We start from the raw sequence: 16,623 nt of genomic DNA, 5'->3' as shown, positions 1-16,623 counted from the left end.
CGAGGAAAAAATGAAAACATTTTGCTATTTCACAAGGTATCGTACATTTATTTAAAGACCTAACAATCACAAAATATCTTCCCGCAGAGGATAAAACACACAGACTTTACAAAACATTTTACTTATAAGGCACTGTAATGTCGCTTCTTTAGCCTGCAGTGTCGGATATTGAGTCGATGGCTAAAGTGGGATGGAATGTATTTGCAACCATTCATCCAACTGCAAGAAAACTTGATTGTATTCTTACTGTGATCTTTTCAAACGAGAACATACCACAGAGTGACACAAATCCAATAGCGTGGGTTATAACGGTCCTTATGACATCTGATTATGGCTCGCAAAACCGATTTATTTTTAACAAAGTCAGTTTGATTCAACTGAAAACTACTCATTCTATGAAAAGGTTGTTTTTGCAACCTGGACACCTCCATTCAATGACACATTGCAAACTATCGTTCATACCCGTAGGGATTTATCTATCACATCTTGAGATGAGAGAAACTGTTTCAATGAATCCGCTTCACTATGAATTATGAAGAGCCAAGCCAGTCCTGCATAACCAACGTGAATTGTGGATAACGCCTCATCAATTTAACTAACCACCAAGATGGGGCCAGCTCTATCCTTCCAGGAGAAACGCAGGGTTGGCCTCTTAATATTGAAGTCAGTGATGTTGAATGATTCATCTTACCATAGCACTAAACTCATGCTTTCATGGACAACCACCATAGATGGTTACAAATGAAAAAGCTTAATGTCATTTCTAATCTACTAACTACCGCAGATCCTGCCACAGAAGACAATGTTTGACATTCATCGTAATTCATAATGAATGCAGAAATTGAAAACCTACTTGTGTGGTGATCTGAAGGATTTTTTTAATAGTTAAATTACTAACTAATGTTGATGTATTTTTTATGAATTATAAAATGCTTCTTGGTGCAAGATGCCCAAACTTGCAGAAGCAAAAAGGTTATGGAGTAAATCCATTGATCACGCAAAACATTAACAAAGTCAAATCAGCAAGCTGTGAATACTGCTCACTGTTCAATCTTAAAAATATACTTGGAATTTCTATAAAACTACAGTCATCATGCTAAATGTTGAAATTATAAATTACATATTTAATTCCTGGATATGTTTTATTTTGTCTCTAAAATACATCCAACGCATAAATACTACCGTCAAGGGAACTCATCCAATGATCAATCCTCGTGTATTATCATTAAATCGGTAGCCATTTCTGGATGCTGATGCAACCCGCCATAGTTAAGACATAGTCGGTTCATATATTTCTGTATGATGGGGATGCAGCATATTTATGGTTCACAGGGTATGTGGATTAAAGAAAGCACCAGGTAAAGAACAGTTAAAAAAAAGTAACCAAACTTTCTTAGTAAAATTACAGAAAATATTTAAGAACATTGAAATTTTTATTAGGCCACGTCCATTTTAGTTACTCCTGCTCCGTACGCAACAAATGGACTACCTACTGAAAATGTTGAGGTCTTCTAAAGCAAGAAATTAAGAACCAGCTGAAGGAACGTCATGTGAAAGGCAGGCAGTGATATAAACAAGCAGGCTGGGGCACTAAAAGGGTGGGTAGACTTGAAGAAACAACTCGGAAATAGAAATATATATACGGACATCTTCAAAGGAATCTGCACTTCTTTAGCTGAGAAGCTGACGTATTTCCTTGTGAACACAACAGAGGAAATCCATGTAAGAGGCTCCTCCTAACAGACTTTTATCTTCTACGAGGAGCTGGCGGAACGGCATCTCTGCCTTATCCTTCTGCTTCACTATGACGAGCTGAAGAAGAATAATAGGGGATGTTGCAGGTTAATATAAATTAGATCCAGTCAAAAATGTTGTACATACTATATATATATATATATATAATATATATATAGTATCTCCTATGACATGCCTTATTTGATGTGCTTGTTTACAGCATACCCTATATGGTAACCATAGTAATCTGGTAACGATGTGTTTGAAGGGAATTATAAAAAGGTCTGATGAGCAGCATACTGTATTAACCCTTTAGTGTTGCACGCTCAGAGCATGCAACACACACTCAAAGCATACAACTTACCTTCATAGAGTGTTCACATTTGTTCTGGATGTTTTCAATAATTGAGCGCAGTTTCTTAGAATGAGGGCTGTCCACTTCAGGAAGTAATGTCTGTGATAAAAGCGTATATTTAGTAAAACAAGATGATACAAAAATTTTAATAAAAAAATAAACATAAAATAAACATAAAATATCAATACATTGTGATCAGACTGATACATGATAATTAATGTATGCATTTACACAGTTGGACTGCTGTGCTTGACCATACAGTAGAAGTAAAAGAAGTTACGTTTATTGGGGAGAGCATATAAAAAAAAGTGCTGTTCTGTACACCTTGAAATTTAAAAAAGCTGACTTAATTTATACTTTGAGTAATTAAACAATTAACCAACCATATAAACATACTATATTGAAAGTATTCAAATTATAACGTTCAGGCAAAATTTAATGGGTGATGAGTTTCCTCATTGAAAAGGTTTATACATTAAGTGTGACAAAGTTGTCTAGTAAAGAATCTATGAACCCACAACACTAAGCTCTGTAGCTTAAAGCGTAATCATTGCACTACTGTAAAGGGCCAAACGGGCCAGCTAAGGTGGGTGCATGGCTCCCAGACACAACATTAAAAGAGGTGCCCAGCGGGATCACGTAGGGAACAGAGTGCGAGCGGCTCTAAAGATGAATATTGTAAAGAAAAACTTACTGCTTCTGGTGTGATGTGTGCAAATGAAGGGACATTGAAGATTCCTTGGATGAATTCAGGAGGAGAGCTGACCCCCAGCCACAAGAACATACATATTCCGTTGGCTAACAGGAACATTCCTCCTTCAGACAGCCGTTCCTCTGAGCAGCGCACTGCTGCCGGGGCAGCATCGCTCTTTGTGTCCATCGTATGCTACGAGAAAGTGAAAAACAATTGTTAAACGTCAAGGGCCACCTCTCACTTTTAAAGCATTAACAGCGTTACTTGAACATTGACAATCAAGTAATTCTAGAATATTGTTCATGACTAGTGCATCATGACTGCTACGGTTGTTGCAAAATTATACTTTATCCTCTGGATTTTATGAGCGATTAAATGGCTGACCACAAGATGTCCCCACTATAGTATCTGTAACAACAAGTGTACCCGCTGTAGAGTATTCCAGGGGTCTGTGTCAAGGGATCCTTTTAATTGATGATAAGGTGATCACTTGAGTGTTATTATTTGTTTTTATATTTATTATGTTTATTATGTTTTACATATATTGTACTCATGAGATGAGACACAGTATATCCATACATATTATAGATTGACTTACAATTGGAAGAAGCAATGGGTAGAAGAAGAGCTGAGTACTGGCTACATCCATTGACATGACCAGCTGTCTCTGAAATGCTCGCTCGTCGGTGGGAACCTCTGGGCTTCCGATCAGCACGTCATTCTTTAACAAACAGTTCATGTAGACGGGGAGCACCTTCATTGAATCTGGGAGGATAAGCTGCAAAAATATACAGGATCTTACTTTTATTACACATCTGGTGCTATGTAAGAATTGAAAGCCTCATCGCATATTTATTGGTAATGAGAAAAGAAAGATGTTTAAATATCCACAGATACCATATTAACTGCCATATTCCTAGCATCAGTATACTTCTCTGTATCTGGGGAACTTCCGCTCTCACATATTTCCAGCATAAATGTGTCTATATCTAGTGTGGGTTTAAAAGAGCAACTGGCTAATGAGTTGGTACAGTATATTAGATGATGACTAAATGGACTAAGAAGGGGAAAATTCTACATAATATATACCAAAGACTAATTAATAGGTAATGAATGGGAAGAAAGAAGGTAGAGGGAGCAGAGAAAGGATACAGGCAGTAATACAGGCAGTAAGACACCACAGCCCACCTGACTGACGGCTGACGGGCTGGCACAGTTCTTTCGGTAACACGCCAGTATGTGTGCTGTCTGACTGACCAGCACATCCCGCACTGTCTTCAATGGGTGATGCAGTATTGCTTTGTAAGCTACAAATAAAGGACATACAGTGAATATTTACCCCAAAACAAAAAAGCTTTACATTAAACTGACATTAAAGTACACACACAATAAAATAGAGACAAGGGTTTAGCTGTAAAAGACTAGAAGCCTAAATGTGTGTAATATGTGACTTCAGCTCCCAGTAGCCCCACAGAATCCGTTTAAGCCAACATTGATACCAACAACATTAATATTTATACCCTTTATATTTATAATTATTATAGCTTAGAAATGCATTTTAGCAGTGATTTTCATAGTGATCTTATTTGCAGTAAAAAAACAAACCAGATTTTGCGATAAACCAGATTTTGCAGAATAGCCCAAAAAAGCTATTTAAGACAGTGTTCCATTTTACCTGATTTAGCAAAGAAATTGATGAGGGCGTCTGTCTCGCAGCTCTTATAGATATCCGCCATCTGGGAACTGCAATTCAGACTAATGTTGTGTACAAGCAGACGTCTTTGGCCGTTTATTGTCGTGTACAACAGGGCACACTGGAATGAAATAAACACAACGTAAGTATTGGAAACAACAGCAGGTACTGACTCAATGAGCTATGCTGGTTCAGCATCCAAACTGTTCATGGCTCAAATTAGTAAGGACTTGAACTGATACAGATTTACAAAAGAGGCAATTAAAGCCTACCCAGAGCGAAAACACCCATACGACTATCTTCAGAAAGCCAGGTAACATGTGAGTAACTAACATCCACACTGACAAGATCAAGAGGTGACTCCTCATACTAGCGCCAGTATTACTATGCATTGTATCTCATGATGTATCTCCAAGCACAACTTGGTCATTCCCAACATTGTAATGCCTTCTTAAGCAAGCGTCTAACAAACGCCTTAAATAAATGTCGTTTTACACACAAGACTGAAATGTCAGTGTTGTGTACAATTCAGACGCCGAAAAGTAACACAATTTTGAGTATAGGTGTAACAGAGCTAACAGAACCTAAGTCCCATTGTTTTATTACCTGGATTAAAGCCCCTGTGTCCTCACTAAGTTTGTCATCGTGTTTAAACTCCACTGTCACAGCTTTGTCACAGTCCACGGCAGCCATTTCAACATCAGTAGTATTATTCATAAAGATCCCACCAAAGAAGTCTGTTGGTCTGAAGCCTGTAAACAGAGAGAGGCACTAATGAATGTTCTGAATGGAAGCCTATTAAGCATATGCACACAGTCCTCATGATATTCCATTTCGGATGTTGTTCGGAAAATAGTTTACATCTTCCAAATAGTCCCTCTGGCCATTATTGCAAGTTTGAGAAATCCTTGATTTGAAGGTAAATAAAAAAGAGTAACAGAAATCAAAAGGCTTTACTTTGAAGCACTGGAAATGTTTTTTTTTTTGTAATACCTACCGGTACTTGTTCGAACTCTCATGATGGCATCAAATCCAATTTGTTTCTCAATGTCCTTCCTGAGATCGTTTATAAATTGCGGACCATCAGTGTGCACCTAATGATACGGGAAGGAAAGGTGATTTAACTGTAAAGCAATATACAGTCACGGTAGATGGCTTCAAAACACAATGTTTGTTCCCGGTGATATCTATTTCAAAGAAGCTTTAAATTTAAGCATGAACAAAACAATTCTCTTACGTTTGGAAGCAGGAAACCATACTTTACTGGACCCAGTCCATCTACTCTAAAGTCATTATATACTGCAAAACCGGTATGTGGTCACTTAACATTTAGGATAAAAGCTCTGAGTAGGTCAGGTTGTAAAGCTATGGAGAAATCACCTCCCACTAGAGCAGGGGTCCTCAAACTGCAGCCCTCCAGCTGCTGCAGGACTACATCTGCCATAATGCTCCTTCAGCTAAGGGGCTGGCTGAGGAGTATGGGAGATGTAGTCCTGCAGCAGCTGGAGGGCCGCAGTTTGAGGACCCCTGCACTAGAGCATCCACTAAGGTTGACATGGTGCATCTTGGGAGGAGCCCAGTTAATCACCGAGGGATCTCTTGAAAACAGGGTTAAATAAAGGAAAAAGCTTTTGGGGATCTAGAAAGGTGACCCTAGTTGACATCAATGGACACTTGACTCAACGTAGCAGGGCTTTCAATAACTGGACATCCAATATATCTCTAAATATGCTGTGTACGAGTTGTATGGTACCCCGCACCAGTGAGAATGAAAGCTCAGGTTTACCTGAAAGTGATTGTACTTGTACATCGTTCCTCCGGTGAGCATGGTCACAAGACCCATGGAAGCCACGTCGGCATACTGATTGGGGAAAAGAAATAGATCGACGCAGCACCCAGCAGCCACACAGTCTTTGGCCAGGTGCTCATAAACATTGTTCTGAGGCATGAAAAGTGTCTGTGGAACAAAGAAAAACATCTTCAAAATTGTGGCGTAAAATAAAGTTAATACAGTGAGTCTTGCATTCTGTTAATTCATGAAGTTCCCCCATGTGTTTGTTTGTCATGTAGAAATCCAGTTTCTCTCAAAGTATACATTCTTTATACCCTTCTAAAAATGTTCTTTGTTTACAATTCTCCATTCATATGGGGAACAAAAATTCAGGAACATAACTGGAAAAATATTCAAATTGAAACACCAGTGGCCCGTAATTACCCCCAGGGTCTCCATATTGTCATTTTTTTTCCTGGGCACATCTAATGTTTACATGTTGCCGATCCTCACCTATTAAGTGCTTCTCTGCATTATTGGAGAAAATGTTAATAGGTGTAAGAAGCACGTAAACATTAGATGTCTCTAGACAAAAAATGGGAAATATGCTGTCACTAATTGCTTCTTGAATAGCAGATCCCATCCTTTACTAGGCGGCCAGCAGCTCGATACAGTAGCCACGTGCAGAAAAAATGTAATCAAAGAGATGGCTGTGGATTTATCATTAATCGGCCAAGTGGGGCTGCTACGGCTAAATATCTGGTCAGTAGGAGAACCAGAAGCAAGAGAGAACTGATAACATATTAAATGAAATAGAAAACAAAGCTGTACTTTGGCAGTTTCTCATACACACATAAATAATGAAGTGAGACAGAAGAAATTAATAAACCAGTAAGAAGAATATTTAGAAGTGCATAAGATAGCATTGATCCACGGTATAAGAGAACAGAGTAATTAGCATTAGTGTCATTTAACACCAACATAGATGGAATAATTAGCTTGTCAAACCAAACTATTAATTCTGAGTGCAAAATAGGTGAACATATTATTAGTCTGAATGACTAAAGTAAACATAATTATCATGGTATTAGAGTGAATTAGTATATGTGTGTGTGTGTAGAATAATTAGCATCCTTAAGCAAATGAATTCAGAGAAGAACTAACAGAGCATACTGTCAGGCGGATATTTGTGTTAATTGCATTGTTTAGGTGTTTGCAGCGAGTTGTAAATATTGAAATGGTTAGACGTGTTATATGACAGCCTCTTCATGTCAGGATAGGTAGCCGCAGACTCACATCGCTGGTAAACAATTGCTTAAGTGGCATAAATAGCACACGTAATTTAATGTAATTAGCTACACCTCGACAGTAACGGATTGCTGAGCTGCAGGAACAGAAGCTGCTAAAACATTACAACTTGCGGTGCTCATCCAAGGCCTGTCCCCTAGAATATTAAAATATAGGCAGGCTGCAATGCTTCGTTATCTGTCATCTTCAGGAAAATTACCTTTTCCTTGTCTGTGTTGATCAATTTTCTGTCGTCTCTGTTCTTCAGTTTTCCCGGGGCTTCGGCAGTTGGCAGCGATGAATGGAAGATGAACAGCTTTCCTGCGCAGTCCGCTGCCTGTTACAGAGAGTTGTGTCAAAAAGCTTGCGTATAACCCCCATGGACCATTCTAGATACTGTGTGTAGCACTCCATCTTAACCATTATTTACATCGCTGCTTCCCCTTTAACAAAATCACCTCTTAATTGTATGTCTGTTGCTGTTATTGTGCCTTCGCTATTTTAATGTGTTTCATCCTATTTCACTTCTGATCCCCCTCCTGTCTGTATTTTTTCTACATACATATCAAACAGTCCAGTATGTAATCAATTGGGTTTGATATTACAGAAATCAACAGTGGGTTATATTCACTAAATTCCGAGTAAATTAGGAGTAATATTAATTGAATTGTTCACTCATAATTAGTGAGATTAAATATTTAATTCTAACTCTAGACTGTAAGCGTGTTTGAGCAGAGCCCTCCAGTTAAGTTGTTATGTTATATACTACTTATCTTCCTCTATAATCTGACATTTCTGATACTGACTGGCTGCTTAAGCTGTCAATCATTGGTAGTAAAGCACCAATTGGAGGATTCCTGTAACTGATTGGCTGCTTAAGCTGTCAATCAGTGGCAAGAAAGTGCCCTCATTGAAGGTAATGGGAAGACTTTACAGATGTGCACTAAGTTCTAAACAGATCCCTTCATGCAATGTTCAGCAGAGCCAGAGCAGGAGCTGACCGGAGTTGAGTACATCATGTGCAGGGAGATTCACTTGGCCGAGTGCATGTCCTGCAGGGCATTTAACCATGGGGATGAGGAAGGGGGCAAATGCATTTGGGGGATTCTGCAGCATCACCAATTATATGGCTAAAGTCTCCCTCTAAAAGACAGGTAAAGTCAAGCCAAATAACAGAAGCAGCAAAAGAGTCACAGATCTCAAACTGTTGTGCCTTTGCTATGGCTTTAGTCTGAGTGTACACTTATACAGCAATCCAATTAATAGAATGTATCATGGATACTGTGCACTAACCTTTAATGCCTCAATGCCAGCCTGGATAACAGGAGCAAAGACAGTTTCACTTTCATTTGTGTCTGCAAACATTTCTGGAATCTGACCCAATAAGCTGTAGAAGATGGGAACTGGATTAGTACATTGGATTGGACCAGTAGAAGGAGGACACTTAAGACACCATGGTTTGGAAAGTACAAGCAGTCCAACTCACATTATTTATATACATTATTGTGAGGAAATAAATTAATATTATTATTAAGTATCGAGCACAAAGCATTGAATGTCAGTGCAAACAGCTTGGTGTATCCACCAGTCTTAAAACACATCATGACTTCTTACTTGTGGATCACAGATCTTGATTCCTTAAAGTTGACAAGAAAGCCATCGAGCAAAGGGAGGAAAACTTCAGCCATGTCTGTAACCACCATCATCTGCGGCTGTGCCAGATTACTGTTCACATTGTAGAAGTGCAGAACTTTGTTGTAAGTGACAAATCCGACGCGAATAGCAGATGATTCCGCGTTGTCCTCACTGTGGAAAAAAGGGAAATATGTTTTACTCACCAATATGTTCCTTATCACTGGCACACATAGAACAAAGAGCTCTACCCAGAGTGAAACCAATGAATGTTGGAATAAAACGTGAATATATAAAAAGATAAATACACAAGAAGCTGTAATACCATATTAACCTGGGGGTAACATATGATGGGTAAGCAAATTTCGGTCCCTTCTGACACCCAAGTCTGATAGTTTTTGCTGCTGGTTTGCTTACAGTGTTTGTTCAGTGAACTCGCAAGGTCAGAGGGCAGCTCGGAGGTAGGTGTTCATGCAGAGTTGATTTGCTTCCCTAAAATTTTACACCATGGCCTTTAGCCCCAGCACTTGTTGATACAAAGGAAGGCAAACCCTTCACCCTTTTGTACAGATCTTCCAGACAATACCCTGATAATACCCTATATGGCGAAGTAGGTTTTGGTGAAATTTTCTAGGGATAAGTAATAAAGTTGGCTAGTCCCTAAAAGTGATATTATTTAGTTTTATACTTATCTATGCTGATTTCTGCTACCGGTGCCTCTATCTACAGACCCGCGCTCCCTCTGTCGTTTTGCAGGGATGCGCATGTTTCATTATAGCAGACAGATTTATCCAGTGGTGACCATGCCACCAAGTACGACATACGTTTGCTTCACTGCCTCGACCTCTAGGTAATCATAGTAGCAAACGCATGTAGCAGCTGCTTATGATGTCTGTGTGCACCCATGGACTGGGAAAGTACATCTGGGCATTCCCAATGCATTACCTACTCCCAACTGGGCTCAGCAAGGAACCCAGCTAGTGGCCCTTTCAGGGCTGTCAGCTAGTGGCCCTAAAAAGGGTGCCAGGGGCATGTGAATAGGAGGGGCAAATTCACAAGGAAGGGACTTCAATATTTAGTAAAAGGAAAAATTGTTATGACTGTGCCTTTAAATTAATGAGATAAAGACTATTGAGAAATGGTGATGATAAATGAGCGCCACCTAAGAGAAATTATGAGCCCGTCTGTTTTCAAAAAGCAAATGTAAACTAGAACTGAAGCAGACCTGTTTGGTAATAGTTAATTTGATGTAAAAAAAAAATGAAAAGCAAAATGGAATGTGTATGGACAGCAGATAGAGGAGAAGACATCCATCCTTCAGACAGTAGGAATAGAGAGGTAACAGCTGTGGTGCTTTGTGTATGATCTTCTGTCCGAATCACGCACTGCATGGAAGGTTCACGTACCCAGTTGAGGAGGGGAACATATGTAAAGAACTCTTCAATGCTTATAAATTACGTTCCTTTCAAAGTCAGGGAGCAGTCTAGAATGCCACAAGATTTTTTTCTGAAACAGGAATATTTGTATTCTCTAACGTAGACCCTGTTGCTAACAGCTGCACCTGGACAGGGTCTATGGACTTAGGTCGTATCTTATGCTTTGCACCGAGAGCTCAGTAAGTAAGTAATGCACACACCAAGGTTAACTGTCTATATGCGAACCGACATACACACACCAGTTATCCTAAGCTGCGTCCTTTGACATATACAATATTGCAGTTATGAGGTTAAGTGGAATACACGCGGATTGTGCTAGTGTCCTCGGCCCCTGCTATGTTATCCCACACAGACCAGGCAGAGAAGAATTGACTTCTACAAGCAGCAGCAGGTAACGAGGACAGGTATTTGGACTGGTCACATTTTTGAGCTGATCCCTTTCAGTAGCAAATGCAGATGCTTCAGGCAGCGCCAAGTTTATTTTGAACTCTGACAGCACACTTTTAAGTCGGTGTTTGTGTTTTTTTCCATATCACCATCTCAAAGCTAATCATCAGAAAAGATACTTATACTTTTATCAGTGAGATTTCTCCAAAGTCTCCATGCACGTTTCATTATAATTAAGCAGGGCCAGCTCAGCCTTCCTTACTGGAGAAACTTGCCAACGTTAGCCCTTTGTAATAGAGTTAAGCGCAACTCTTCTTTTAATAAATGAAGCCCTTTGATTTTAAATCAGCGTAATTGCTACTTTTAAAAGGTTCATTTTCTCAAGGAAGTAGGGTTATATTCTAATCGCTTCCTCGTCCTCTAATTCTCTCCCGTCTGCTCACCTACCATACAAAGACTGACTGGACCAATCAAAAACTAGCTGTACGGGAGAGATAACCTAATGGTGATGGAAAGCAAGCAGGGCGATAGTCAGTCAGCCAGCCATGGTATGAAAGTGTGTTTCTAATACACAAACAGCTCATTTTAGATTTACTTCATGTACTGAGCTATAGTACAGTCCACCTTATGTTAGTTCTGGTTACTCGTGATCTTCCATCTCATGTGATGTAATATATAAGCTTTATAAATGTTGCTATGAGGGAAAACTAAGGTCATTCACTAGAACATTACAAGTGAGATGCAGTCACCGCGGAGGAACCCAACAGAACACAAATTGGAACGGATACTTTAATTCCCAAGAGAAATTGACACATTATAATCTAAAACTTGTAAAAAGCACACTTATCAAAGAATACCTCTGAAGATAATCAGACAGAACGTTGGTAGATGATAGCGATTACAAATCTCTTTTTAATCACCCATATTAGAGGAAAACCGCTCAGCACTTTTAATACGTTAAAAATATACTGAAATGTAAAAACCTTTTTTAAAACAAAGAAAACGGTATTTAAAAACAAAAAAAGTCAACTTAAAAAGCCATTGCATTTTTATCTGTACCACAACTACTAAATCAGGTGATTCATTAGAAACCGGCTACTATATGGGGCAGTTACGTTATATGGTGTTACTGAGGGGTAGAATGCCACGAATCCCTGGGGGTAGTTAGAAAGATGCTGCATATCTGGTTTAGGCACACAATACATTTAGCCAAACAAGTGAAATGGGTAGAGATAACAGCAGTTTGCCTTTTCATGGCAACCACTGGCTGAAGAGGCACTCTATAGATGGCTAATGGTCAGTTCATAGTTATAGAGCAGCCGATAAACCAGACAATTCCAGTTTCAGATTGGACGTATTTAATAAAAAGAAACAAAAAACAGATTTCAGCAAGATTCTCTAAACACTGTACACAGTCTCTGGAAGGCCTATCTCCTCTTGTATTCTGGGCGAGACTCTTTGTACCGGTCTCTCTCTCTGTGACCGTCTGCGTGCCGGTCTCTCTCTCTATGACTGTCTCTGTGCCGGTCGTAGGAAGAGTGCCTACTAAGACCCCTAGAGTCTCTGTCTTCTCTCAGCTCCTGGGGTCTGTCTTTTGTCGCTCTGCAGTCGGACTCCTTAGTATTGTATTTATCATACGATGGATCTATACGTTCTTGCTTGACATGGACAGCAGTCTCCCCTGGCTCGCTCTTCTCCTTGTGCTTGCTGCTCTTTTTATCCTTGTCATCTTTTCTCTTCTTCTTCTTCTTTCTTTTCTTAGCCCTTGGCTCCTCTTCCTCCTCAGAGGATGGGGGTGGAGATGGGGGTGGACGTGGGGGTGTCCGTACCCCACAGCCCTCCTCCCTGAGAAGTTTAGTCACGTCGTCAATATCGTCAGAGTCTTTGGGGGGCCGGTAGTTGGCCACATGATCCACTCGTATCGTACGGCCCTTTACCTTGATGCCGTTGAAGTTATCCACCGCCAGCACAGTACTCCTCTGATCCTCGTAACAGATAAAGCAGAAGCCACGAGAGCGTCCCGAGGCCTTATCCCGGACGAGGTTAATATTCACCACCTCTCCATACTGCGAGAAAACACAGATAATGTCCCCTTCGGTCAACTCATACGGCAGTCCGCCGATAAAGATCCAGGCGCTGTCCTTATAGTCTTTGTGCCAAGACACGGACTCTTTCACTCCCAGACTCGCTTCGCGGGCATTCAGCTCGTTGATCAACTTGATTTTTGTTAACGGATTCATTGCACTCCTTTGCCGTGCATGCGCATCCACACGCGCCTCCGTCCGGACCGTGCGATAGCAGAGTACTTCCGGGTTGTGTGGCAGGATGTGATATTAAAAAAAGGCACGCTGCAGTTGGCTGCAAGATACCACATGACGAAATGACGTATGTCAGCTACGTGTCCGGAAGTGCCTGTTCCGTTCCGTCCTGTCGGCTATAATATTGTACGCTGCGTTGTCGCTGCTCGGTAATTTGGCGGGCGCGGCGAATATTTCTAATCATTGTAAACAAGTCTCAGCGACAATGTATGTGAATACAGTATCGCCCGCCTGTTAAAAAGTATATTGCGCCGCTAAGCACACCCTTTAAATGCCGGGCTGAAGAGAACAAGCATCAGCGCAGTTTCTGGCAGTGAGGTCGTGGCGCTTTAAGAACTAAGCTCCTAGTTTTGTAGACATATAATTACGCCATATTAAGCTGGAAATAATTACCGCTTTTTACAAAACCTACTGATTACATCCCTCTAAAGTGACGAGGTGTGCACTTGGTGCGGATAAAAAAAAAGAACGAATACGCAGCCGTACAATTAAAACATTGTATTCCTGACTCAGTTAAATCTATGGGATCTGTTCAGAAACTTCAGATTCAAGATATCCAGCTTTAGCCTAAATAACAATTGCAATTTGGTCACAGTATGTGAGTATGGCATTGCTTTCCAGGATACCCGGATGCTTGGAAAGAAACACCTTGACTTTAGATGTAACACAAAAAAGCTTTGCTATACTGGAAGGGTGGGAGATAAGTGTAACGGCCTCCCAACAGAGGTGGTAGATGCTGACACATTAAGGACATTTAAATTTGCATGGGTTACACATAAAGCTATCCAGAATATAGGACGAGACCAATGTCTGATTATGGTTTGCGTCTTTAAAAGATTGGCCAAAAATGGAACTTTACCAAGCTATCTGCGTTTCCGTTTACAAACCAAGTTTGCCATTGAAATTTATAGATTTTCAGTTCCTTGGTTTAGAATGCCCAATTTAACTAGCAAATACGGCACATGAGCATCCGTGAGCCGTTACTGATGGACTGGAAGCAAATCTGTTGTCAGTAGCACTAGCAAGCGGGGGAGTCTATGTTATAAAGTTGTAAGTGTTTCGTGTTTTTAAACACACGGCGATGGCATGCATAATAATATTTCTTATGTTATGGATTAAACTAAGCAGCATTGCAGAGATACTACATGCAAACAAACATTAATGGGTTAATCAAAACGTGTCACATTTTAAAAACACTTTACACTATAAGTTGTTTGAAAATACAAGTTTGATATAGGCAACACACACAAACACACACACACAAAAATACATACATACATACACACATACATTGGCTAGTGGTTTAGCTAACACGGGGTACATATAGACCGATCAGCCATAACATTATGACCACCTGCCTAATATTGTGTAGGTCCCCCTTTTGCCACCAAAACAGCCTTGACCCATCAAGGCATTGACTCCACTAGACCCCTAAAGGTGTGCTGTCCATAAGGTTGCGAGCTGGGGCCTCCATGGGTCGGACTTGTTTGTCCAGCGCAAACCCACAGATGCTCGATTGGATTGAGATCTGGGGAATTTGGAGGGCAAGTCAACACCGTGAACTTGTGTTGCTCAAACCATTTTTGCTTTGTGGCAGGGCACATTATCCTGCTGAAAGAGGCCAATGCCATCAGGGAATACAGTCTCCATGAAACGATGTACATGGTCTGCAACAATGCTTAGGTAGGTGGTATGTGTCAAAGTAACATCCACTTGGGGCTGCGTATCGGCAGAGCAGTCAGGGTGCCCATACATAACCCCCTGTCCACTGCCGAAAGCGCTTACAATGGGCACGTGAGTGTAAGAACCGGACCACAGAGCAATGGAAGAAGGTGGCCTAGTCTGATGAATCACTTTTTCTTTTTATCACTTTCTGTTTTCTTTTTGTTACATTGACCCTTATTCCACTATCTAAACTGATCTTTTATGAAACAGAATACTATGAGGTTTACACACTACAACTCAGGTAGGTTGAGGAAAGAATTAACATTTTTACTCCCTGATTTCACTACGCATTAGTAAGGGCTATCCTAGTTTGTCTGCCATCCAAGACTGGCTGATACACAATGCATGATTATATTGGTTAAAAGACATTCAAGAAATCTCATGGACTTAGTGATGCATCCCTTTTTACCAAAAAAAGCTTCATACTGCACAGCGAAGTGTGGCGTTAAAAATGTAATCTCATTTGTCAGCTCATAATTAAGTGAATAAACCCCTACGAAAAGATTGCATAAGTGCGTATGTGAAAATCAATAGCACAATCTGACCTTTGATTGTACAAAAAGTCCTACATTCCAGAAAACAAATACGCTAAAGATGTCCAGATGAGACCTTCCATATAATTACTTATTCTATGCAATAAGCACACTCCGGTTTAAAAATGGGCATATATAGAATAATAGATATAGTGCTTGTATATGGTATTTTCACCAGAATCCTCATTGCAATGCAAATTGTGTTAATTGGTATGAATAGAGAAATAAACGTCTCAAATAGCTAAGGGAATAATACATGCCGATGTTATATATTTCCACAGTTTTTATCACGGTGAGAATTACCTTGGAAGTCTATCCAGCAGAGTCTTGAGCTCTTCACAAATCAGTCTGACAACCCCATTCTTCACGTTATTATAGGAGACGTCGATCATGAAGATGTAGGCAGGTGCAATTGGCGGTTTATTTTTCTGTGGGGAAATAAATTGTTCATGAACTCTCAAATGTTGTTTTGGTAGAAAACCTCAAATGTGTGGTAGAAATGTTGAAAACAGGACAGTATATCGCACAGAGTAATCCAAAATCGAACCCACTAGGTAGCAAAAGGCCACGTTGATTGTGTGCTCTTTATGAATACACGTTACATACCATCGGTAATGAAATATTTTTGTTCTGGGGATGATCTGCTAGAGAACTTAAAGTTTGTATTTATGTTGGAACAATAATAGGGGAACAAACCTATAAACAAATACGTATCCTTATTCTGCATTCTAAAGATGAATAATAATAATAAATAGACTTAAAAGGGGTAGCTACATTTATATACCGTATTTGCTCGATTATAAGACGACCCTGATTATAAGACGACCCCCCAAAATCTGAATATTAACTTAGGAAAAAAAGAAAAAGCCTGAATATAAGACGACCCCAAAGGAAAAAAGTTTTACCAGCAAATGTTAATTCATGTAAACTATTTTTTTTAATAAAAGCTATGATTGAGAAAAATATTTTTTTTGTTTTTATTTCTTGTATTTTCCAACCTGTCCCCCAGTTACGCACATGTGCCCCCAGGCTTGCCACTCCAATATGGCACTGTGGCC

At 40.0% G+C, this 16,623-nt stretch overlaps 2 protein-coding genes across 4 annotated transcripts in view; both read right to left on the bottom strand.

Annotated features, from left to right (window-relative positions):
- Positions 1–1,123: 1,123 nt before the first annotated feature.
- The window catches only part of SEC24D (SEC24 homolog D, COPII coat complex component), a 40,116-nt gene continuing 24,616 nt past the window's right edge, over positions 1,124–16,623 (bottom strand). For all 3 annotated transcript variants that reach the window (XM_053461425.1, XM_053461427.1, XM_053461426.1), the window contains exons 11-23: positions 15,869–15,993; positions 9,149–9,340; positions 8,828–8,921; positions 7,755–7,871; positions 6,263–6,433; positions 5,474–5,570; positions 5,083–5,228; positions 4,459–4,597; positions 3,972–4,090; positions 3,382–3,561; positions 2,784–2,975; positions 2,099–2,188; positions 1,124–1,812 (exon numbers count right to left, since the gene is read on the bottom strand). In XM_053461425.1, the coding sequence (XP_053317400.1) occupies positions 1,672–1,812; positions 2,099–2,188; positions 2,784–2,975; positions 3,382–3,561; positions 3,972–4,090; positions 4,459–4,597; positions 5,083–5,228; positions 5,474–5,570; positions 6,263–6,433; positions 7,755–7,871; positions 8,828–8,921; positions 9,149–9,340; positions 15,869–15,993 (1,803 nt within the window). In that variant the 3' untranslated portion in view covers positions 1,124–1,671. The remainder of the gene's footprint in view (positions 1,813–2,098; positions 2,189–2,783; positions 2,976–3,381; positions 3,562–3,971; positions 4,091–4,458; positions 4,598–5,082; positions 5,229–5,473; positions 5,571–6,262; positions 6,434–7,754; positions 7,872–8,827; positions 8,922–9,148; positions 9,341–15,868; positions 15,994–16,623) is intronic.
- RBMX2 (RNA binding motif protein X-linked 2) lies at positions 12,331–13,304 on the bottom strand. The gene has a single exon (XM_053461434.1). The coding sequence runs from the start codon at positions 13,227–13,229 to the stop codon at positions 12,417–12,419; it is 813 nt and encodes a 270-aa protein (XP_053317409.1). The 5' UTR covers positions 13,230–13,304; the 3' UTR covers positions 12,331–12,416.

This window comes from Spea bombifrons, chromosome 1 (genome assembly GCF_027358695.1).
Source record: "Spea bombifrons isolate aSpeBom1 chromosome 1, aSpeBom1.2.pri, whole genome shotgun sequence".
In the NCBI taxonomy this organism is placed as follows: Eukaryota; Metazoa; Chordata; class Amphibia; order Anura; family Pelobatidae; genus Spea; species Spea bombifrons.
Note: the sequence above shows the minus strand (reverse complement) of the source record. Positions and strands in the feature narration are given on the sequence as shown.